This window comes from Maylandia zebra, linkage group LG5, assembly GCF_041146795.1.
Source record: "Maylandia zebra isolate NMK-2024a linkage group LG5, Mzebra_GT3a, whole genome shotgun sequence".
Classification (NCBI taxonomy): Eukaryota; Metazoa; Chordata; class Actinopteri; order Cichliformes; family Cichlidae; genus Maylandia; species Maylandia zebra.
Genome location: NC_135171.1, coordinates 37,030,392 through 37,048,695, shown reverse-complemented (window position 1 = coordinate 37,048,695; position 18,304 = coordinate 37,030,392). Strand labels below are relative to the sequence as shown.

At 39.4% G+C, this 18,304-nt stretch overlaps 3 protein-coding genes across 3 annotated transcripts in view; 1 reads left to right on the top strand and 2 right to left on the bottom strand.

Annotated features, from left to right (window-relative positions):
- necab3 (N-terminal EF-hand calcium binding protein 3) overlaps nucleotides 1-2,782 on the bottom strand; it is a 44,784-nt gene extending 42,002 nt beyond the window's left edge. The window contains exon 1 of the mRNA XM_004547643.4: nucleotides 2,494-2,782. Coding sequence (XP_004547700.1) covers nucleotides 2,494-2,616 — 123 coding nt within the window. The 5' untranslated portion in view covers nucleotides 2,617-2,782. The remainder of the gene's footprint in view (nucleotides 1-2,493) is intronic.
- A 614-nt stretch (nucleotides 2,783-3,396) lies between these two features.
- Nucleotides 3,397-11,040, top strand: rbck1 (RanBP-type and C3HC4-type zinc finger containing 1). The gene is made up of 12 exons (XM_004547641.6): nucleotides 3,397-3,676; nucleotides 4,050-4,194; nucleotides 4,518-4,614; nucleotides 6,215-6,413; nucleotides 6,549-6,691; nucleotides 6,799-6,972; nucleotides 7,448-7,608; nucleotides 8,357-8,453; nucleotides 8,645-8,824; nucleotides 8,915-9,013; nucleotides 9,716-9,859; nucleotides 9,959-11,040. The coding sequence occupies exons 1-12, from the start codon at nucleotides 3,637-3,639 to the stop codon at nucleotides 10,037-10,039; spliced, it is 1,560 nt and encodes a 519-aa protein (XP_004547698.1). The 5' UTR covers nucleotides 3,397-3,636; the 3' UTR covers nucleotides 10,040-11,040.
- A 240-nt stretch (nucleotides 11,041-11,280) lies between these two features.
- On the bottom strand, nucleotides 11,281-18,161 carry tbc1d20 (TBC1 domain family, member 20). Its single transcript, XM_004547642.2, has 8 exons — nucleotides 17,719-18,161; nucleotides 17,411-17,596; nucleotides 17,218-17,298; nucleotides 15,322-15,508; nucleotides 15,053-15,154; nucleotides 14,258-14,399; nucleotides 13,580-13,758; nucleotides 11,281-13,421 (listed from the first exon to the last, which is right to left on the bottom strand). The coding sequence occupies exons 1-8, from the start codon at nucleotides 17,768-17,770 to the stop codon at nucleotides 13,157-13,159; spliced, it is 1,194 nt and encodes a 397-aa protein (XP_004547699.1). The 5' UTR covers nucleotides 17,771-18,161; the 3' UTR covers nucleotides 11,281-13,156.
- Between the last annotated feature and the right edge of the window lie 143 nt (nucleotides 18,162-18,304).

The following is an 18,304-nucleotide window of genomic DNA, read 5'->3' as shown; positions in this document are numbered from 1 at the left end:
CAGTGTTAAGCAGCACAACTGCCGTGCTCATTGGTTTTGACCTACAGTTTATTAATCCTGCAGAATTTGGTCCTCGTTTTAATTTGCTATAGGTCAACAAGCTCAAGGTTTGCACTTGTGCCCTCAGTGTGTCTGTCTGTCTCTCCACTGCTTCAATCCTGACTTATAACAAGAGCCGGGTCATAACGACTCACTTCACGAAACACTGGCTGCTCTATTTTTGATTCCTCATCCTATTAAAAGCAACATTGCACTTGGATTGCACATAGAAAGGACAATCAGAACACTCTACTTATCTTACATGAATACAAATTTGATGTTGTACCGGCTTTAGGGTTCTGTCACTGCACAATCTCAGTCAGCAGCTTGTTCTTTTTCACTTTGGCACTGTGACCCATCTAGCCAACATTTTCCACTCCTCCTCTATTCCAGGAAGATCAGGTATAGCGTTAAATGTGTTTGTTGTTTGGCTGTGGCTTTTGACTCTCCGGTGTCAGGAGACGATAATGCATCATTTACAGCAAGCCCAGGAAAGGTCAGACCTGCTTCCCATTGTGTTGCTGTTCTGATGTCATGGTGGAGGGTATTAAGACGGTGGGTTATCTCAGGCTCTGCTTTCACACCACTTGGTGCAATGCTTAATAAAAAAGACATAACATCACCAAAACAACCCTAATAAATATGCTTTGTTGTTAGTAAATGCCAGATGATTTACTTTCTGTGACAATCCAAAATATCATATTTTTCTTTCTCAGTAGCAGCAAAAGAAGAGAAGAAGCAGAAATAAGTGCCAGGAATCAAGAAAGCCTAAGAAAAGCAGGCCTGCTGCATTCACAAAACAAAGACTCTAAGAAGAGTAGCCAACAATGTAAATGATGAAACAGCCTCATACAACCCTAGCACAATCAGTCACTTTTAAAGGTTTGCTTTTTCTTTGATTTGTTGCAATCTTTGCATCTCTAATGTTAGTGACTGGCTCAGTATCCTGCAATTGATGCACTGATGTGCAGATCTGTCTGCAAATTAAAGCTTATATGTTGCATGCAAAACCAAGCAACGTGCTTTTATAATAAATCAGTTTAATTGTTACAAACAATTACAAAATGTTCTGAATCAATTAGCATTTAGTCATTAATCCCCTGTCATTCTGTTGTGTATGTCTCGTAACCACTTGAAAATCAGTAGGTAGCACTGCAATAACAAAGGATTCACATTACTCGCTTTTACTTTAGGAACACAAAATCTTTATGCAGACTTAAACCTGTACTAATGGAAATGTCAAACCAACACAAAAGATTAAAATTCTTAAAATCTCTCAGCTGTCCCAGGGGAATATTTGGTCAATCTACAGCTAGGAATGTTTCCAGTCTTGGAACATGGTGCTTCTGCACCAAATAAAGGTGGAAAGCAATAAAAAGAAAGAATGAGGAGAAAAATGCAATGCACAGAGCAACATGGCACTTAAATTCAAGACAGCATGTCCGTTTCTGACTGAGACTGATTATTATTGTATTCAGTACTGTCTCCTACACACAGTGTTTTAAACAATTTAAGCATAATTATATTTTGAGCATAGAACCGTCAAGCTGAATGGTCTTTTTTGTGTGTTAGTGCTCAGTCAACAGAAAAGCTCAAGGCCGAAGACTGAATATGAGAAGCACTTCAATCACATACCCCATTCAGGGACAGTGCACACTTTTAAATAGACATTTCTGCAAAAGTAATGTCCTTGTCTACACAAGGTTGTAGTCAAAGGGAAATGGAAAGCTTCAAGCTAGTGAGAGCTCAGATTTGGAAACATCACTGGTCTGCTAACCTCTAACAAGATGACAAGCTGGATGGTGGTTTCTATGGCAGCATTGCAGGTTAATAAGGCTGTTACTGTTTTGAGCACAACTTAGGGTAAGCTGCGCATTATAAATCATAGCACCATTTTTGAGTTGATCACTTAGTTTGTTTGTTTGTTTGTTTAATACATATATATTGAATAGGTTCACTGTTATGCACGTATTGCCTCTGAAAGCCCAGAAGTGTTTGCATCTGTGCGTAACAAAAAGAGGAGAACCCCCAGCAGTCCCTAAACCTGTCAGACTGGGGGCTTAATTTATCATGCAGAGACAGCAGCTGCAGCTGCAGCTTTTCCTACTTTCCTACGCACACGCGCGTACATGGCGAAGCGCACACCACACAACATCTGATAAACAATACTGTAACGATGCAGTTTTCATTTCCACTAAATTCTCTAGAAAGTAATAAGTAAATAAGAGGGAGAGAGAAAAAACATTTAAATTTGCAGCACTATATCAACTCAGACCAGATCTTTTCTTTTCTTTTTTCTTTTTTTTCATTCAATCTAATATTATTTGAACAATGAATATATTTAGATTTACAGTTAATATAAAAAATACAAGAAAAATGAATGAAAAGCAAAAGCGTCAACAATGTGTTGCATCAGTAACACTAATACATGAGTAAGAGAGCGGATCCACTCACATCATGAAAAATAGTAAGCCCCTGTCCGGCATTGTGCGGCGGCTGCTGTTGCTGCTGAGCCCGAAGATGCTTCTGTTTGGCCGACTGCAGGCACATAGTGATCATCTCTGTACAAGCCAGCATCTTCGACCGCAACCAAACACGTCTAAATCAAACTGTTGAAGTCTAGAAGGCTAAAGTAAAATGAAGATGTTGCTATGGACGAGATTAGGGCTCCAGGTGCGAGAGATGACAAGTGCAAGCAGGCAGGCGGGGACTCGGGGACGCTCTGCAACTTTGTGGTGCGCAGCTGAACAGACCCGCCAGCCCCTCCTGCTGGAGCCGCTGTGATTGGCTCGTTTATCAGCATCTGGATTAAACTGATCATCACTAAAGCTTCTTATCTTCCCATAACCCTTTGTATATCTTTTTTTTTCCGGTTTGAACGCAAAGACACACTATTAAAACTAGAGCTGCAATATACGACCAACTTGCCCTCGGAGTGCTCATTCATCGCCAGAGATGTTAATACCGATAAAAAAGGGCTTATTTTAAAGGGCTTCCGTTGTTCTTAAGTTAAATATACAGCGAATGTAATTAATCTGAATTAAATATTAGGTCCAAAGTTGTAAAACCTGAATGTTAAAATGAGTTCAGCCTTTGACATACACTGCCATCTGCTGGATGCGAGAAGTCACCATTTCAGATGGGGGTTTTTTTGTTTGTTTTTTTAAAGGGGGTGAATTTATAATTAGATTTCATGCATCGGCTGTTATTTATTTTTGGACTTATTCGTGTGGTTTTTAGTTTTACAATAATGCATTTAACTGATTTAGATAGGAACAAAAAAGTGTCAACGAGGGGTGGAGCGAAATAAATTCCAAAGCGATCCTTTAAAAATATCTCTTCCTGGGCGTGAGTCAGTTTCACTTTCCGTTCTACCTGACAGGGACTGAGAAGTGAGAAAGCGACGCTAGAGTGGTACTTCTGACTTCTACTTGGCTCTCTTTGGCCCTATAGCTGCCTTTCTTAACCTTAAGCCGAACTTGGAAAGGCTCTGTCGGATGAGGACTGAGGAAGTATTGCCTGAAATAGTTTTAAAGGCAGCTGTGTTTCGTTACAGCTGCCAAGCAGCTTAATAATTTTATTACCTCCCGTGTAGTAATGGCTTCAGAGGTGGCACCGAGGGTCGATCTGACTGAGGGTAAGCAGCTCAATTAACTTTCGATTTTGTTATGAAGACTCCAAATACTTCTTGACAACTACGTTTTATAAGATCTCAGAGCTGTCCTAGTAAAACAGAAAGCGTTTTGTGTGTGTCACTGCTTGCTATCGATTTCTTAGTGTAGAGATTGTGAAAGTGTCACTGTTGTTTTGGTAAGACTCAACGCTTTATATTGTCAAAATCAACAGACAAGCCACTATCAATTTCGTAATGTTCATTTACCATTGCTACGTACGTGTATGTTGGCATAGAGGATAGAAAGAAATCAATTGATAATACGAAGAATTAAAGAAAAACGAGTTATGCTGACAATAAGTCACGTGACGCCCCTCTTCCTTTGCTCGCGATGAAGCGGAGGAGCTTGCCCGGTCTCTGACTGAAGCCCTCAGCAGCGGGGACTCTGAAGAAGCAGCTAAACTGTGCCAGAGGCTGACTCAGCTCTCCGTCCGGGTGTCAGTCAACATCAACAGTCAGATCTACCCCCAGGAATCCATAAGGTGGGACACAGCAGTGTGTGGGGATATGCCTGTGTGTACTTCCCTGTTTCTTAAAATGCCTCCATGACAGTAATACCACAGACGCTGCTGTTTATGGGGGAAGAGTTCCCCTTTTTATTTTTAGATGGGCTCTGTTTTAATTTGGAAGCATGCAATGTAAACAAGAATTAAGGCCAAGTGCCAAAAAAACAAAACATGCATATATGACTGTTTGTCTGTGGTTACATGCTGGAAATACCAAAATAAGAACACGAATGAATGAACATGAATGTTCAAGTGAAAATAGTAGAGGGCTGACATGTTCTGTTGTTCCTGTTCTACAGGTTGAAGGTTGGAGTGGAGGATGGACAGTCAGAAGACAATATCCCTGTGATTCTTGAGGTTGCTACTGGCATGACAATTGCACAATTAAAAGACAAGGTACTGATGTGAAAGCACACGCAACACAAGAGGCAATTTTCTTCTGTTCTTTTATTATTATTTTTTTTTACGTAAATATTTTCTTACCAACCTATGATACATTACACATATAAAACCTAAAATGGAGCTGAGCTATGATCTATTAAAGGCTACTTGTGAAGTTTTCTTGTAACCAAAAATGTTTATGCATCACTCATAATAATGCAGTGAGTGTATCATGGAGTGTATCATTTGTCAGTAAAGCCTTGCCCCTAAATGCAATTCAGTATTGTTTATATCAGTGTTTATCAGCAAGCAGTCTTTTCTATTTTTATTTTAAATTCAGCTTTATTTCAGACTTCGTGTCCAAAGTGAGTTTGCTCATTTCAATTTTAGTCTTGTTTTTAGAAGTTTCACTGTTAGTTTTACTGTTTTATTGTCTAGCACGTATACACTAAAGGTAAAAGTTAGGAAAGTCATTATAAGTATTATAAAGATTGTAAGTATCCTATTACCTTAAAAACACAAAACGTTTTTCAAACAGTTGACTCATTCTTGTAGATATCCAAAGTCTTAATAAACATCTTCATCAAAGTCTCCTCAGCCAAGCTGTGATAACAAATTTTTTGTTACGGTTTGGAGGAGGACTCAAGCGCAGGACTCCGGTTCTGATGCTCACAAGAAGGATTTATTTACAATTCACCTGGTGTATATACAAGAAGGTGCGGGGGGTGCTATATACAGCTGAGTGAGGGAAGAAGGGGTCTCCAGGGAAGTCCAGGGGGGAAGCACGCGTTCTTCAGATCATCCACACAAACGATCACAGGCTCACACTCCGACACTGCCACACAGAAATCACACAGGGGAAAATCCAGGAAGCTCTGTAGGCAGGGAGTCAGGGTTAAGTACGACACACAAAGGAAAATACTCTTAACTAGACTTGCTGTAGCTTGGCTTCACTAACGCATGGTAGACAACGATCCAGCGATGAACAGCAGTCGCCTCCTGGTTTAACTGCTGATCGTCTTAATGAGACCCAGGTGTCTTATCTGTCGAGGGCCTGGGCCAAGGGCGTGAACCCACAGTGAGTTTCGCGCCGGCGAGAGAGAGAGAGAGAGAGAGAGAGAGCTGATCAGCTGATCCGCCTGGCCGTGACATTTTTACCAAACGAATAAATACTAAAACTAAGGATGTTTCCTCTTTTCTATTTTTTATTTCATTTGAGTTCATGTTCCAAGTTCACAAAATCATTTCAGTTGGTTTTATTTTTCCAAAGTCTAGTATGTATTATTTTTTTTAAATGTTAGTTAAGTAAAATTTTTTTCACATCTAGTTTTAGTTTTCAGTTTGGTGTTAGTTAACTATAGTAACCTTACCACATACACACAGTAGCAAAGTTGTGCACCGATTCATACAAAAACAGCCCCACAGTGCTACAAGAGATCAAAACCCTCCTGACCATTCTTGATGTCTTCTATGCATTAAAGTGTTTATTACCCTTTAGGAAGTGGTAGTACACCAGCTGGCTTATGTTATTGTCTTTAAAGTTTCACTGCATTTTGTTAAGCCACATTGAAATTCCAGTGGACGAGTTACTTTTTCTTTTCTTTTATATTCAAAGATCAGCCAAGATTTTGGGTTCCACCCACTGCTGCAGCGCTGGGTGATTGGGAAGCGGCTAGCTCAGGACCAGGAAACATTATATAGCCATGGGATTCGAAATAGTGGAGACCAGGCTTTCCTGTTTATCAGGTCTGCCCATGCTGCTCATCTCACACGGCATCAGCACAACCTGGACCAGGAGCAACAACGTATAGATGGTAAGTAGTAAACAGTTGTCTTACCTTTTGAACGATAAGAAGAAGTGCTTTGGCTATGATAAATACAGACAGCAAAGTATGCCGTATTGATGTTTAATAACACTGAAGTTTTATACAATTAAAATATATTATTAGGTATCATGGAGTCGATGCAATCACTGCAGCTGTTTCCCAGAGGTCTGGATGGAGGTGGTGGTGAGAAGATAGTTCCTCCTCCTCTTCCTCCTAGAGACCAAACTGCTACTGTACCCAAGCCTCCTGTGGCTCCTAAACCTCAGGTCAGAACACAACTAGACCCTGCTTTAGCAATGGGCCTGCACATATAATTGTTTAAATACAGTAGTGCATGTTTTAGAGATGTGTAAACATATTGTATGTCTTGCAGTTGGGATGGGCCTGTTCAGTGTGTACATATCTGAACAAGCCAACACGTCCTGGCTGTGAGATGTGCGGAGGGGAACGGCCAGCAGAATACACTGTGCCTGACATCTACCAGCCAGATGAGGAGGAGATTAAGAGGATCCAGCAGGAAACACTTGCCATGATGCAGTACGAACAGGTAAAAGTGCTGCTTGTTAAAAAACAGCTAAAATTAAATCCTTTTAACACGGTCTCACATTTATGTGTGAAATAACCCTAATCACCTGGGGTCATGGGAAAACCTGAAATATTATAGGAAATAAGATTTGTGCTTGACAGGTTTTAAAGAAAAATTTAATGTTTATATTAAAACATCGGTATATTTGTTATAAAAGAAACAGACAGAAAGAAAGAGAAAAACCATCAGTTTAATTAACTCATTAAATCTTGTTTTTGTGTCACTTTTTTGTTTAAATTCCACATTTTAAACTACGCATTGTTCCTAGATGATTTGCCACACATTACCATTAAAGAATAATGAGAGCTGACTTTCGGGCCACAATAAAACTTCTCAGCTTTCACTTTCTATCTTCGGGAAAAGCTAAATTACTATGTTTGTAATGAGTCATGCAGTTTATCTGAACCTCTGCTGCGCATGCTACTCTGTGATAAAGGCTCAGCGGATGGAACGAGAAGAGAACTATTTGCACTTGTTGGCAACAGAAGAACAGAACCTTATCCCAAATGCCAACGAGGCAGATTGTCCAATTTGCTTCAGTAATCTGCAGCCAGGAGAGGGCATCGTGCTCAGAGAATGTCTCCATACCTTCTGCAGGTATGACAGAAAATAGCTTTGTAACATGACAGAAAAATTATCAAATTCTGTCTGCTTTCTTGGTCACTTTCTGATTAGCTAACATTGACCTTTACACCACCCATACCATATCCCAACTTCCCTGCTGCTAGACCTTCGCAATAACGTCCTTTACCAAAGTGCATCTAATGTCATCATCAATTTGATACCTGTACAAATCTAGCCATTGCATTTACTACTGTTACTACTAACTGTACAGTGGAGTTACATGACACACTTGACTTACAACTGACTTTTGAAAAAGAGCCTTTATTTAAAAACAAAACAAAACAGAAAAGATTTGGCATTTTAGTAGTATGAGTCAGAGGGGAAATATGCAGGAAATGGTCTGGGGGAGAACTAGGCCCCTGCAAGTCTTTCTCATATGGGCTGCCAGCTCGGCAAGATGGGCTACAGTGGTGAGTTTTCTTGCATGTACTGCCTGGTTCACTCACAACATTTCAGTGGGATTTAAATCTTTAGCTAATTTATTCTGTACCCCTCAAGCATCTTTTTGAACCATGTCTTGGTGCAAGTCTTGTTTTAGACCCGAAACACCTTCTTCTCCTATAATTTTAACTACATGTGTCATTTCTTTTGTGTATATCAACTTTATGCATATGCAGTGTTTCATATGTATGCTCGTTTTGAATAATAAGAGTCAGTGTATGCAAAATGTGCATTGTGCTTAATATTTTATGTATATAATGACGTGTATGTGATTACTCAGGGAGTGTCTAAAAGGGACAATAGTAAACAGTCAAGATGCTGAGGTGTCCTGTCCTGACAACTGTGACAGCAAATTACTGGACCGAGAGATCAAAGAGGTGAGTGTAAGCCACGGGGACACAACCTTAACCTTCACATGGTCTATGTTTGACAGTCATACATCACCTTTCCCAAAAAATAACACAGACAATAACTTTAAGAGAAGCAAATATGTTGACAGCCACACAGTATGTAATCTCTTACTCTTCATATGTCTCTGTTATTGTTTATGGTATAATCCTGGGTCCAGCTGCTCACGGAAGAGGAACACCAGCGGTTTCTGGAGTTGCGTCTGAGCATTGCAGAGAGCCGCTCAGAGCACAGCTTCCACTGTCAGACTCCCAACTGTCGTGGGTGGTGCATCTATGAGGATGAAGTCAATGAATTTCACTGTGAACTCTGCGACGAAACCAACTGCATTCTCTGCAGGGTACCTTTGTTACGTTAATACCTTAACTGAACAAAGTTTCATTTCGTGTAATAGAGAGGGCACCAGATGTAAAGGACGTATATTTTTCAGGCCATCCACAAAGACATGAATTGCAAGGACTACCAGGATGACCTGCGTGTAAGAGCAGAGAATGATGAAGCAGCTCAGAAAACTAAACAGATGCTGGAGGTAAGTCAACTTTAAAGTGCTTTGTTAATTACCCTGAACAGTGAAAATCTATGAATGCTGGCAAAGCAAAGCAATGTGGATCAAGAAGCAGAACACAAATGACATTACAAACAAAATAATACATTGTCTCTTATCAAGGACTATAATTTTTCTCTTATCCAGAGTGAAATAAACCAAATAGGCAATTTTGTAGAATCTTAACCCTGTAAAATAAATCATAGAACAATCAGTCATTTTTTTTACAATTAAATGTTCTTTCATTAATGGCTGCTTAAGGAGGCAGTTTCCAAATCCTCAGGTGTATCTTAGACTAGTGTCATTATTAAGGGTGAAGCAAGCTTTGGGAAGCCTTTGTTTCTCTGTGGCGGAAACAAGGGCTGTGGTGATCTGTTGCGCTCTTAACACCTTCTGTCTAATAACCTTGTGGTATTCAACACATGCTGTAAATGTATCTGTTCTGTTTAGTTGCATGCAGTGGCTAGGTCCATCTTTTATATGCAGGCTATGGCAAGGATTTAGGCATTGGATTGATACGGGGCTTTACTTTATGGAATCCAGCAAAGTTAGATCATATTATATTCAGATTTTGAGTCAAGTGGATAAATTGTATTATGTTGATGTTTTTCTGTACTTTTTAAAATCACCCTCTCAGGCATTTTCCTCTATGGCTACTTCACACTGTTTCACTGTATTCAACTACAGAGCCTGCTGCAGAATGGGGAAGCCATGAAATGCCCACGGTGTGACATCATTGTCCAGAAAAAAGATGGATGTGACTGGATCTGCTGCTTGATGTGCAAAACAGAAATCTGTTGGGTCACTAAACAAGCTCGATGGGGCCCAAATGTAAATATATATGCATTAAGATAGATAAACATATTCAGAAAGGTTTCTCTATTGTGTGTCTGAGACATGGTTCTCATTTCTTTCTTTTCTTTTTTACAGGGCAGCGGTGACATAACTGGTGGATGTAGATGTCGAGTCAATAATCAGCCCTGTCATCCTAACTGCCAAAACTGTCACTGAGGGAAGAACACTAATGAACTCATATTAGAACCTCCAGTGAAAGCGATTACACTGTCTGGATAAATTCAAACCACATCTCGTGCTCAGATCTCCGATTTAATGGTAGTTTGATTTATTTCACCCTCTCTTTCACTGGTATATGGACAAAACTCATCATCTATCTTGCTTGCAATGCATCCAGGTGTATTAAAAACTGTTGTTAGTACAGTGTGAGGGGGAAAACAGTTATACTTGGAGTTTTTTTGCCACAATACCTTCTTATCTCTAGCTATTGCTTTCTTCTAGTTCAATGAGCCAATTGTGATACTATTTACTTGAGTTTGGATTCGACTCAGAATTTATCAGAACACGCATACTGAGGTAACATTTTACTTTTCTGAACAAAGATGCAAAAGGTCTTTGTGCTTATACAGTATATAATATTAGCACTCCAAAGATGACGGTGCATGATAAGGGCTTTCTTGTTTATTTTGTCTATAAAGTCTGATGATAAATAGCAATATTTTTCATTAATTTATTTTACAACTAAGAATTTTATCTATCAAACACCAGGGCAGTTGTGGTTATAAGTACTATTAAGGTCTTACCAATATAAATGGTCAGCACTTTCTGTTTAAAGTTACTGTTTTTGTTTGATATGTTATTAAAATAAATGGCTGGTTATGGGATTGTTCAGTCGACAAATCAGACTTTTCTTTTTGTTTACATTGAATGAATGTACTCATAATGAAAAACAGATTGCTCTAATGCACTTAATGGCTATAAAGTATCATGTGTATAATGTCTTTCTCTGCAACTAATTCCTGTATTAATTCCTAAAGAATTACAGGAACTAAATTACTACACATAAATTATATGTGATGTTGCATTAAAGCTTGTTGTTAGGCTTTACATTCTATGTCTTGAGTCATGAAGCACCATGTATTTTAAATATGGACATTATGATGTAACTGTATATCTAAACAGATTTTAAAAATGAGCTTAAGATCAGCTCAAGCATCTGACGATGTTCAACTTTGTCATCTTCTGTATCCTTAATTATTATTTCTTATTAGAACCATAGCACTAATCTAAATATGTTAAGAAGCCTAAGGAACTGAAGTCACAAAGGACAATTGAGGCTAATGTGGTCTAGCAGAAGCCGTCAGAGGGCAGCTAAAACCTGAATTTGAGAAATCCTGAAAAACACACTATATAGTCATAGAAAATATTCTGAATAAAAACGTAAGCCTGAATCCAAATGCATAAAACCTTTTCACTCTAGTTTATTAGCATTCTCTTGTACAACTTTACATTAGTAGACAGTCCAATAGTAACAAAAATAAACATAAAAGGCAGATAAATCATTTAGTGCAATGAAAATAAATGAACACCGCTGAGTGCAGATACGTCCTGCATTACAATGCTCAACAACTAAGCTCTTAGGAGCATAAGAGCATCCTTGGACATGTGCCAGTCACCTTCATTTCAGTCAGCTTGCAGATCCCTTACCAGCTGAATGAGAGGCTCAATACAAGGCCAATAAACCAATCAAACACAGCACAGCACTGGAGCATCAAGCCTTCAGCTTCACATAGAAAAAAAGCATCAAATAAAATCACTTTGATGAGTTTCACCCAATTAAGAAGTTTTTAGAGGACTACCAGTTCTGTGTCCCGGTAGGGGGCAAGAACTCAAGGCTGATATTTGAAACAAGAACTGTGGGTTTTCAAATGACTGACAATAAACGAAACCCTATTAAAATGAAATCTCTTATTTAAGGATGTGATTTTAATGTCAATGACTGGAACAATCTGGTACCGTGGACCAATTCTACACTCAAATCACTTTACAAAGGAGCATCTGCTCAAATCAAGCAAAAAAAAATCACGTATAAATCTAAAATATTAGACAGAATTAATATGAAGGCCCAGGCACTTCTCTAAAAGGAGCACCCTTCCAAACAAACTGAGTAAAAGCAACTATCAAATCAAAGTGATTTTACAAAACTAATGCAGTCAGTACAAGCCAGGTCTGCTATACTGCTAATAAGAAGACAACAATATCCACTGAATTTTACTTATTCCACCTCTGATATTTACGGTTACTAGGCATTTGGTGAATGACCATATTGTGGGAACTATTAGGATATGACCATCTTCTCTAGAATTTTTTTTAATTTTTTTTTTTACATAAACTAGTTATTTGGGTACACAAAACACAAACTCATTTTCAGGTGTGTGTGTGTGTGCAAGCATTAAATAACTTAAAAGTTATCACTTAGCTACTCTTATACTATTTTCCTGGGCGATGAAAGCTATATTGTATTGCGAGGGCATATTCTCAAATATATGTTTAGGCAAACAAAAACTTCAAGTAAGCTACAATGTATTTACTTTTGTAAGACCAGTTTCATTTAACCAAGTCATGGGTAACAGCTGCTGATGTGTTAAAGATACTCGGTCCTTTAGAGAAGATACCTTTATACGCTTACTGAAAGGGTTAAACATAACTAATGAAATACACAAAATGATCTAAAAATAATGAAATGGTGACCCTTAAAGTGCCTGCGTGTCATGTTTCTATACAGTTACTTACCTTAAAATTAACAAACAGTAAATTTTACAAAGCGAGAATTCAGGAATTCCCTATTTGGTCCAGGTATCAAATAGATTACAAATGGTTTGTGACTGCGCACACACTCAACTACACACACAAACACACACATTCACTCAGGCGCTCGTAATTGGCAGCAGTTTCAAATGTAGTGAGTCTGCCAAGTTTTCTGCAAATCCCTGTGAGGATAATGCCTTCAAATTATTTTAATACTAAATATAAATAAGCTTTCGTGATGACCATCAATAATGGTTCTTATACATAGTCTCTTCATTATATTCTTCAATTCAGAACAACAGCAGCATTTACACTGGTGCCTATTCAGGAATTACAAAGCAAAAAGGCTTGACAAACCCTACACAGAGTAGAAAGACATCCTCGACTTTAGAGAGTGCACCCAGACAGTGTTGCCGACTCCGCGGTTTGTGGTTTAAACCATTAAAGGGTTCTTGATAGCAGACCCACCAGCTTGATTTAGTAGAGGACAGAATACATGGAGTGTTGGTGTAAAAGAAAAGCAGTTCAAGGAAATAAGTCTAGCTTGGGGGCCCACTCAAGAGCAGTATTGACCACAGCAAGAGCTGCTGCCCCTAAAGCCACTGTGAGACCCATGACTGCAAGTCGAACAAACCGCCGTGCTGCTGAAGGTTGGGCCACTGCAACTACAGAGCTCACTCCTGAGCTCTCCAGTGCAGCCTGCTTTTGTCTGCGTCTGCGACGGAGAACTGAGTCTGGTCGTTGCTGCGCAGATGCAAGTTCAAAGTCCTTAAAGGTAGAGCTTGCCATGCTTAAAGAGACAGATACATGTAGAGAGACAGAAAAAGGTTTTATTGAAAGTGAGTAACTGCAGTTTTTGAAGTAGAAGAAACTAAAATGTGAGTATTAGTATATAAGAAAAATCAGTGATGACAGTTTCATACAACTAAAATAACTATAAGAACTTACCTTTCATGTGAAGCAGCCTCTCTAGCCAATTCAGACGGGGGAAACTGTACAAAGAGGTCTCCTGCTCGGCTGATGAGCGTCTCATAGGGTAGATCCTGGGGAATCTGGGATAGCAGGTGATGAACCATGGCCATATCACATTCACACTCCAATACCTCCTCCTCTCTGTACAGCACGATCTACAACATAAATACAATTTGCATACCAATATAAACATAGAGATGTAAACAGCATATTTGTCAAGGAAAACAATGATACATTCATACAGAAATAAGAAGCCATTCCCATTAGAGATGTAATCATTTAAAATAACACACCCGACTAAATTAAACTAAATAGGGGCAACTTAAAAAGAAGAACTGATCTGACATCACTGCATTGATCTAATAATAATACTAATAAAGGGATTGATTGATTAGCCACATATAATGTCAATAAATGCTCAACCATTACCAAATTGGTTTCCACAACCCTCATGAATACAACATTATCCATATCTTCAGCTGTCACAATGGCCTTTGCACAGTGAAAAAATATGAGCTTTCCATATGCACAAATGGAGATTATATAAATGGTTTATTCTTACACTGATTTAGAATATGTAATTCATGTAGTGTTAAAGTAACTTGATGTTTGGGGAGTGTCTCTGAGAGACAAACCAGGAAACAGGAAACTCACCACAGCAGCAAAATAGATGGGCATCAATGGATGGCAGGCCAGGAAGAAGTCATACAACCGGACAACATGGCGGAAGTCTGATAGGACATGGCCAAACCATGTGATGAGCCAACTGAGAGCAAAGACTGTACCCACCTCAGCCCTTAAAATGACAAGTGATGAGATCAGCTTACAATGACACACACAACTATTTAGTTTGCCAACTGCTCCACTTAAAGTACTCTATATAGCACCTACAACCAGAAATTTCTACAACTTTATATACTTTATATATTTATGATATAATCAGGAACTGAAAATCAAACATGAAGGCCAGCTGTAATGGTAACCTTTGGTTGCAGCCTTAATGACGTGGATGCCTTACAACTGAAACTTGAGCTATCATAATTGGATCAGTGTGATGTAAGAGCAGTCACCCTTCATTCCTTCACCTAAAACAGCTTTCATTTTATAGTTGTACCTGTTTTAACATTAACCTTAGCTGTTTAAAGGAGACACCGCTGTAGATATGCCAAAGTAGTAAAGGGTCATACTAATGATCATCATTAGTATGATGATGTACTGTCATTACAACAGACGCTAAAAGATTTTCTGTCTAAAGGAAAAAAATTACTATTGCATGCACAATTCTTTACTGTAAATTTAAGAAGCTAATATTAAAAGTTGGGTATGCAATCTCAGGCTTGTCATTTAACACACTAAAAAATAAAAATGCAAGGTTTAACATCCTCTTGTATCCTAATGCAGAACAAAACCCATTTGGCCTACTTTCACTAGAATAGGAGTGAATCTTACTGTTGCATGAAGTCATGCACCTCAGGGTTGACCCTTTCAATGATGGGCATCAGATAGTTAAGAATGTGTTTTGTGTTGTCCATAGTGGGATCCATGAAGTCCCTGAGAAAGAGAATAAGACAGACAGCATTTTTTTAATACCTCACAGTATGATTTTTATTGAAGCATAAAGCAATAAGGACAGACTGTGCATACAAAAAAAAAAAGTGGAAGATTAAGTAGCAGAGAAAATAACCTGCTGTAGATTCATTTGTGTCTGTGATAAGTACCTGAGGTGATGTGTGGAGAGCTTCTCCACTAGAGCAGTTGCAAGACGCTCTCCCACAACTAATAAAAAGGTCACGACAATGTCATGGTATCCTTGGTAGTAGTGCAGCTGGGGATTACGTTGCAGAACTCTGAGGATGATGTCGATTAACTCTTCCTGGAGACCCTCTCTCTGCTCATCTGGCATACCTATGCATGCATAGCCAAAATAGCGCTATATGAATCGAAAGTGCATTGAGTGCTCAAAATTAAATAGACCAGCCCGTTCAGCATTTTTCAAATAAAATACAGCTGTTAGCTTACATTGGCATTCAAAATGTCTCCACAACTAAAAAAATAATAACTATGTAATTCAAATTTGGAGTTAGGCTAACCACCATAGTAGCTCTTTCAACTAAAGTTTATTTAGCTGAAAAAGATGGAAAAGCAATTTCAGTGCATGTCGTTTGAGTATATCCTATGAATTCTCAATTGTCTTGGTTTGAGAATTGGATTTGTAATGGGAAAAATCTAGTTAACCCTCACATTTATTGGGGCGATCGTGGCTCAAGAGTTGGCAGTTCGTCTTGTAATCAGAAGGTTGCCGGTTCGAGCCCCGGCTCGGACAGTCTCGGTCGTTGTGTCCTTGGGCAAGACACTTCACCTACCGCCTACTGGTGATGACCAGAGGGGTGATGGCGCGATATGGCAGCCTCGCTTCTGTCAGTCTGCCCCAGGGCAGCTGTGGCTACAACTGTAGCTTGCCTCCACCAGTGTGTGAATGAGAGTGAATGAATAGTGGAATTGTAAAGCGGTTTGGATGCCCAGAAAAGCGCTATATAAATGCAATCCATTATTATTATTACATTTAGATGTAGGTGGTTAGAATTTCACTGTATGATTTTTGTATAGCCTTTGTAGGCTTAGCCGAAGTATATGTGTCAGGATGACATGGTGAAAAACTGCTTTGCTTTGCTTAACAATGTTTCACTATGTTATCTGCTAACTGTTGGGGTGTAGAAGGACGAAACTCCCTAGCTGACCAGTGCCAGGAGCTTCCTGAGAAAAGATAGTGGGAGTTGCCCTCTCCCCAGTAACATCCCGTGGGACAGAAACCTGCTGTAACTAAAAGATACACAGAGTTGTGTGTGAGGGTATAAAAGAGGAGCTGAGATGTCCCAAGGTCAGAGCTGGAATGACTGAACTGTGATGTGTGTTGGCTCTCCTTCATGCAGTAATAAAATAGCTTGACCACAGCTCTGACCATGTTGCAGACATTCTTTTTTACAGAAAATACCACGACAGATTCCTGCAGTGGAGAGCAATAGATATAGCTGCAACGAAGCCAAGTGGCTACCAGCAAAGGCCACTATATCAGCTAGTAGCAGCAAAGCCATTTTCATATTGCATTGATAATTACAATATTAAATGCAGATTATTTTTCAGGTGGATAACTACCTAATTTAAAAGGTTACAATGGAAGAAACAGTGTTTTGTCAACAATGTATGGGCAAAACATTAAAACATTTCTCAACAAAACTTCTAGCCAATTATACCATAACCCACTACAAGGCCAATAATATATAAAGAACGATGGTGACCCTGTGCCCATGTCAGCAAAGGCAAGGCAAGGCAAGGCAAGTTTATTTGTATAGCACAATTCAACAACAAGGTGATTCAAAGTGCTTTACAGAGACAAAGGTTAAAAATATACAAGATTTGCAAGTAGAATTTGCCAACCCAGCTCAGTTTTCCCATAACATCTGGGATATGCTTCAGCCCCCCCAAGCCATGAATTGGGAAAGCAGTTAAGAAACTGGAGGAATTTATAGTTGTATTAGAAATGATGACACAGTCACTCTATATAATGTCTACAGTGTGTGTATGTAGACACAATTGGCCATGGATTGGTCACTCACCAGGTGGGAACCTCCGTAGTGAACGCTGGACATCCAGCAACACCTGGTTGTAGTCTTTGTTATTTTCTCGGTCTACAGTGTCTGAAAAAATGAAAATGTTGCCACCAGCAATTACTGTATGATGCATTGACTGCTAGCCTTTGTATTAGGAGGTGCGAGACGCGCAACTGCATATCGTCAACAATTATAATACCTGGCTCTTGATTCAAGACATCAAGGGGGACGTTGAGGAGCTTAGGCCAGACCTGGCACCGTATCTCATCGGTCAGCAGTCCTCCTTCACTGATAGCCATCCTCCTCAGAGCTGCTACGTCCACTGGACTCACACTCAGTGCCTGTGTGATATCCGCTATTTTCCTCTTCCGTCTGGTGTCCCAGTCTGGAACAGACAACATCGTTTCACTGTTAGAAGCTATGCTCCCACATTTGTTTATTTATTTGTTAGCAAAGCGCCCCGAAGTGTACTCAAACAGTTGACATGACACAGTTAGCGACCGTTACCTTGCTTTCCATTCACTGGCGACGATGTTCCAACATTTCTAGACTTCTTCATGGTGTCTGTACGTCTTGATGCGTCCTCGTTAGATAGCACTACTTTCCATTCTCCCTAGTTTTTGCTAACTCCGATTTAGCCTTGCGTGGCTGTCAATGAAAACTGTTTAATTACCGATGCTAGCCCCATGAAAACACGGCCTGGTAGATAACTAGCTATTCAGTGTTAGCTATTTACTAAGCTCGCGCTACACTGCCCTGGTTCCATAGCGGCTATTTTTAGGAACACAGCCATCATTGCTGGGACCACTGACAAACAGGTTAACAACCGCCTACCAGCACTTGGATTAAATCGAAAAACCGGCTACATGTTTACATTGGCGGAAGCAACCAAGTATACAGCTGATACAGTTAGCCTAGCCGCTCATACGGAGTGATGACGTAGCAGGAAAGAAAAGCAGGAAGAGGAGGAGGAGGGGTAGGGTCGACCCAATTTTTACTGTAAAGAAACGAAACTTTAGAAACAGGAAAACACTAACAAAAACAAAAAACAAAACATCAGGCAATACTTATCTACCGGGTTTATATAATACAT

Excerpts from the sequence above, each read along its gene's own strand:
- rbck1 (XM_004547641.6), top strand. The coding sequence starts at position 3,637 with ATGGCTTCAGAGGTGGCACCGAGGGTCGATCTGACTGAGG. Across the intron at positions 4,195-4,517 it reads TACCCCCAGGAATCCATAAG|GTTGAAGGTTGGAGTGGAGG; the intron begins GTGGGACACAGC and ends CCTGTTCTACAG. Across the intron at positions 6,414-6,548 it reads GGAGCAACAACGTATAGATG|GTATCATGGAGTCGATGCAA; the intron begins GTAAGTAGTAAA and ends ATATATTATTAG.
- tbc1d20 (XM_004547642.2), bottom strand. The coding sequence starts at position 17,770 with ATGAAGAAGTCTAGAAATGTTGGAACATCGTCGCCAGTGAATGGAAAG. Across the intron at positions 17,597-17,718 it reads GCCAGTGAATGGAAAGCAAG|ACTGGGACACCAGACGGAAG; the intron begins GTAACGGTCGCT and ends TGTCTGTTCCAG. Across the intron at positions 15,155-15,321 it reads CTCTCCACACATCACCTCAG|GGACTTCATGGATCCCACTA; the intron begins GTACTTATCACA and ends TCTCTTTCTCAG.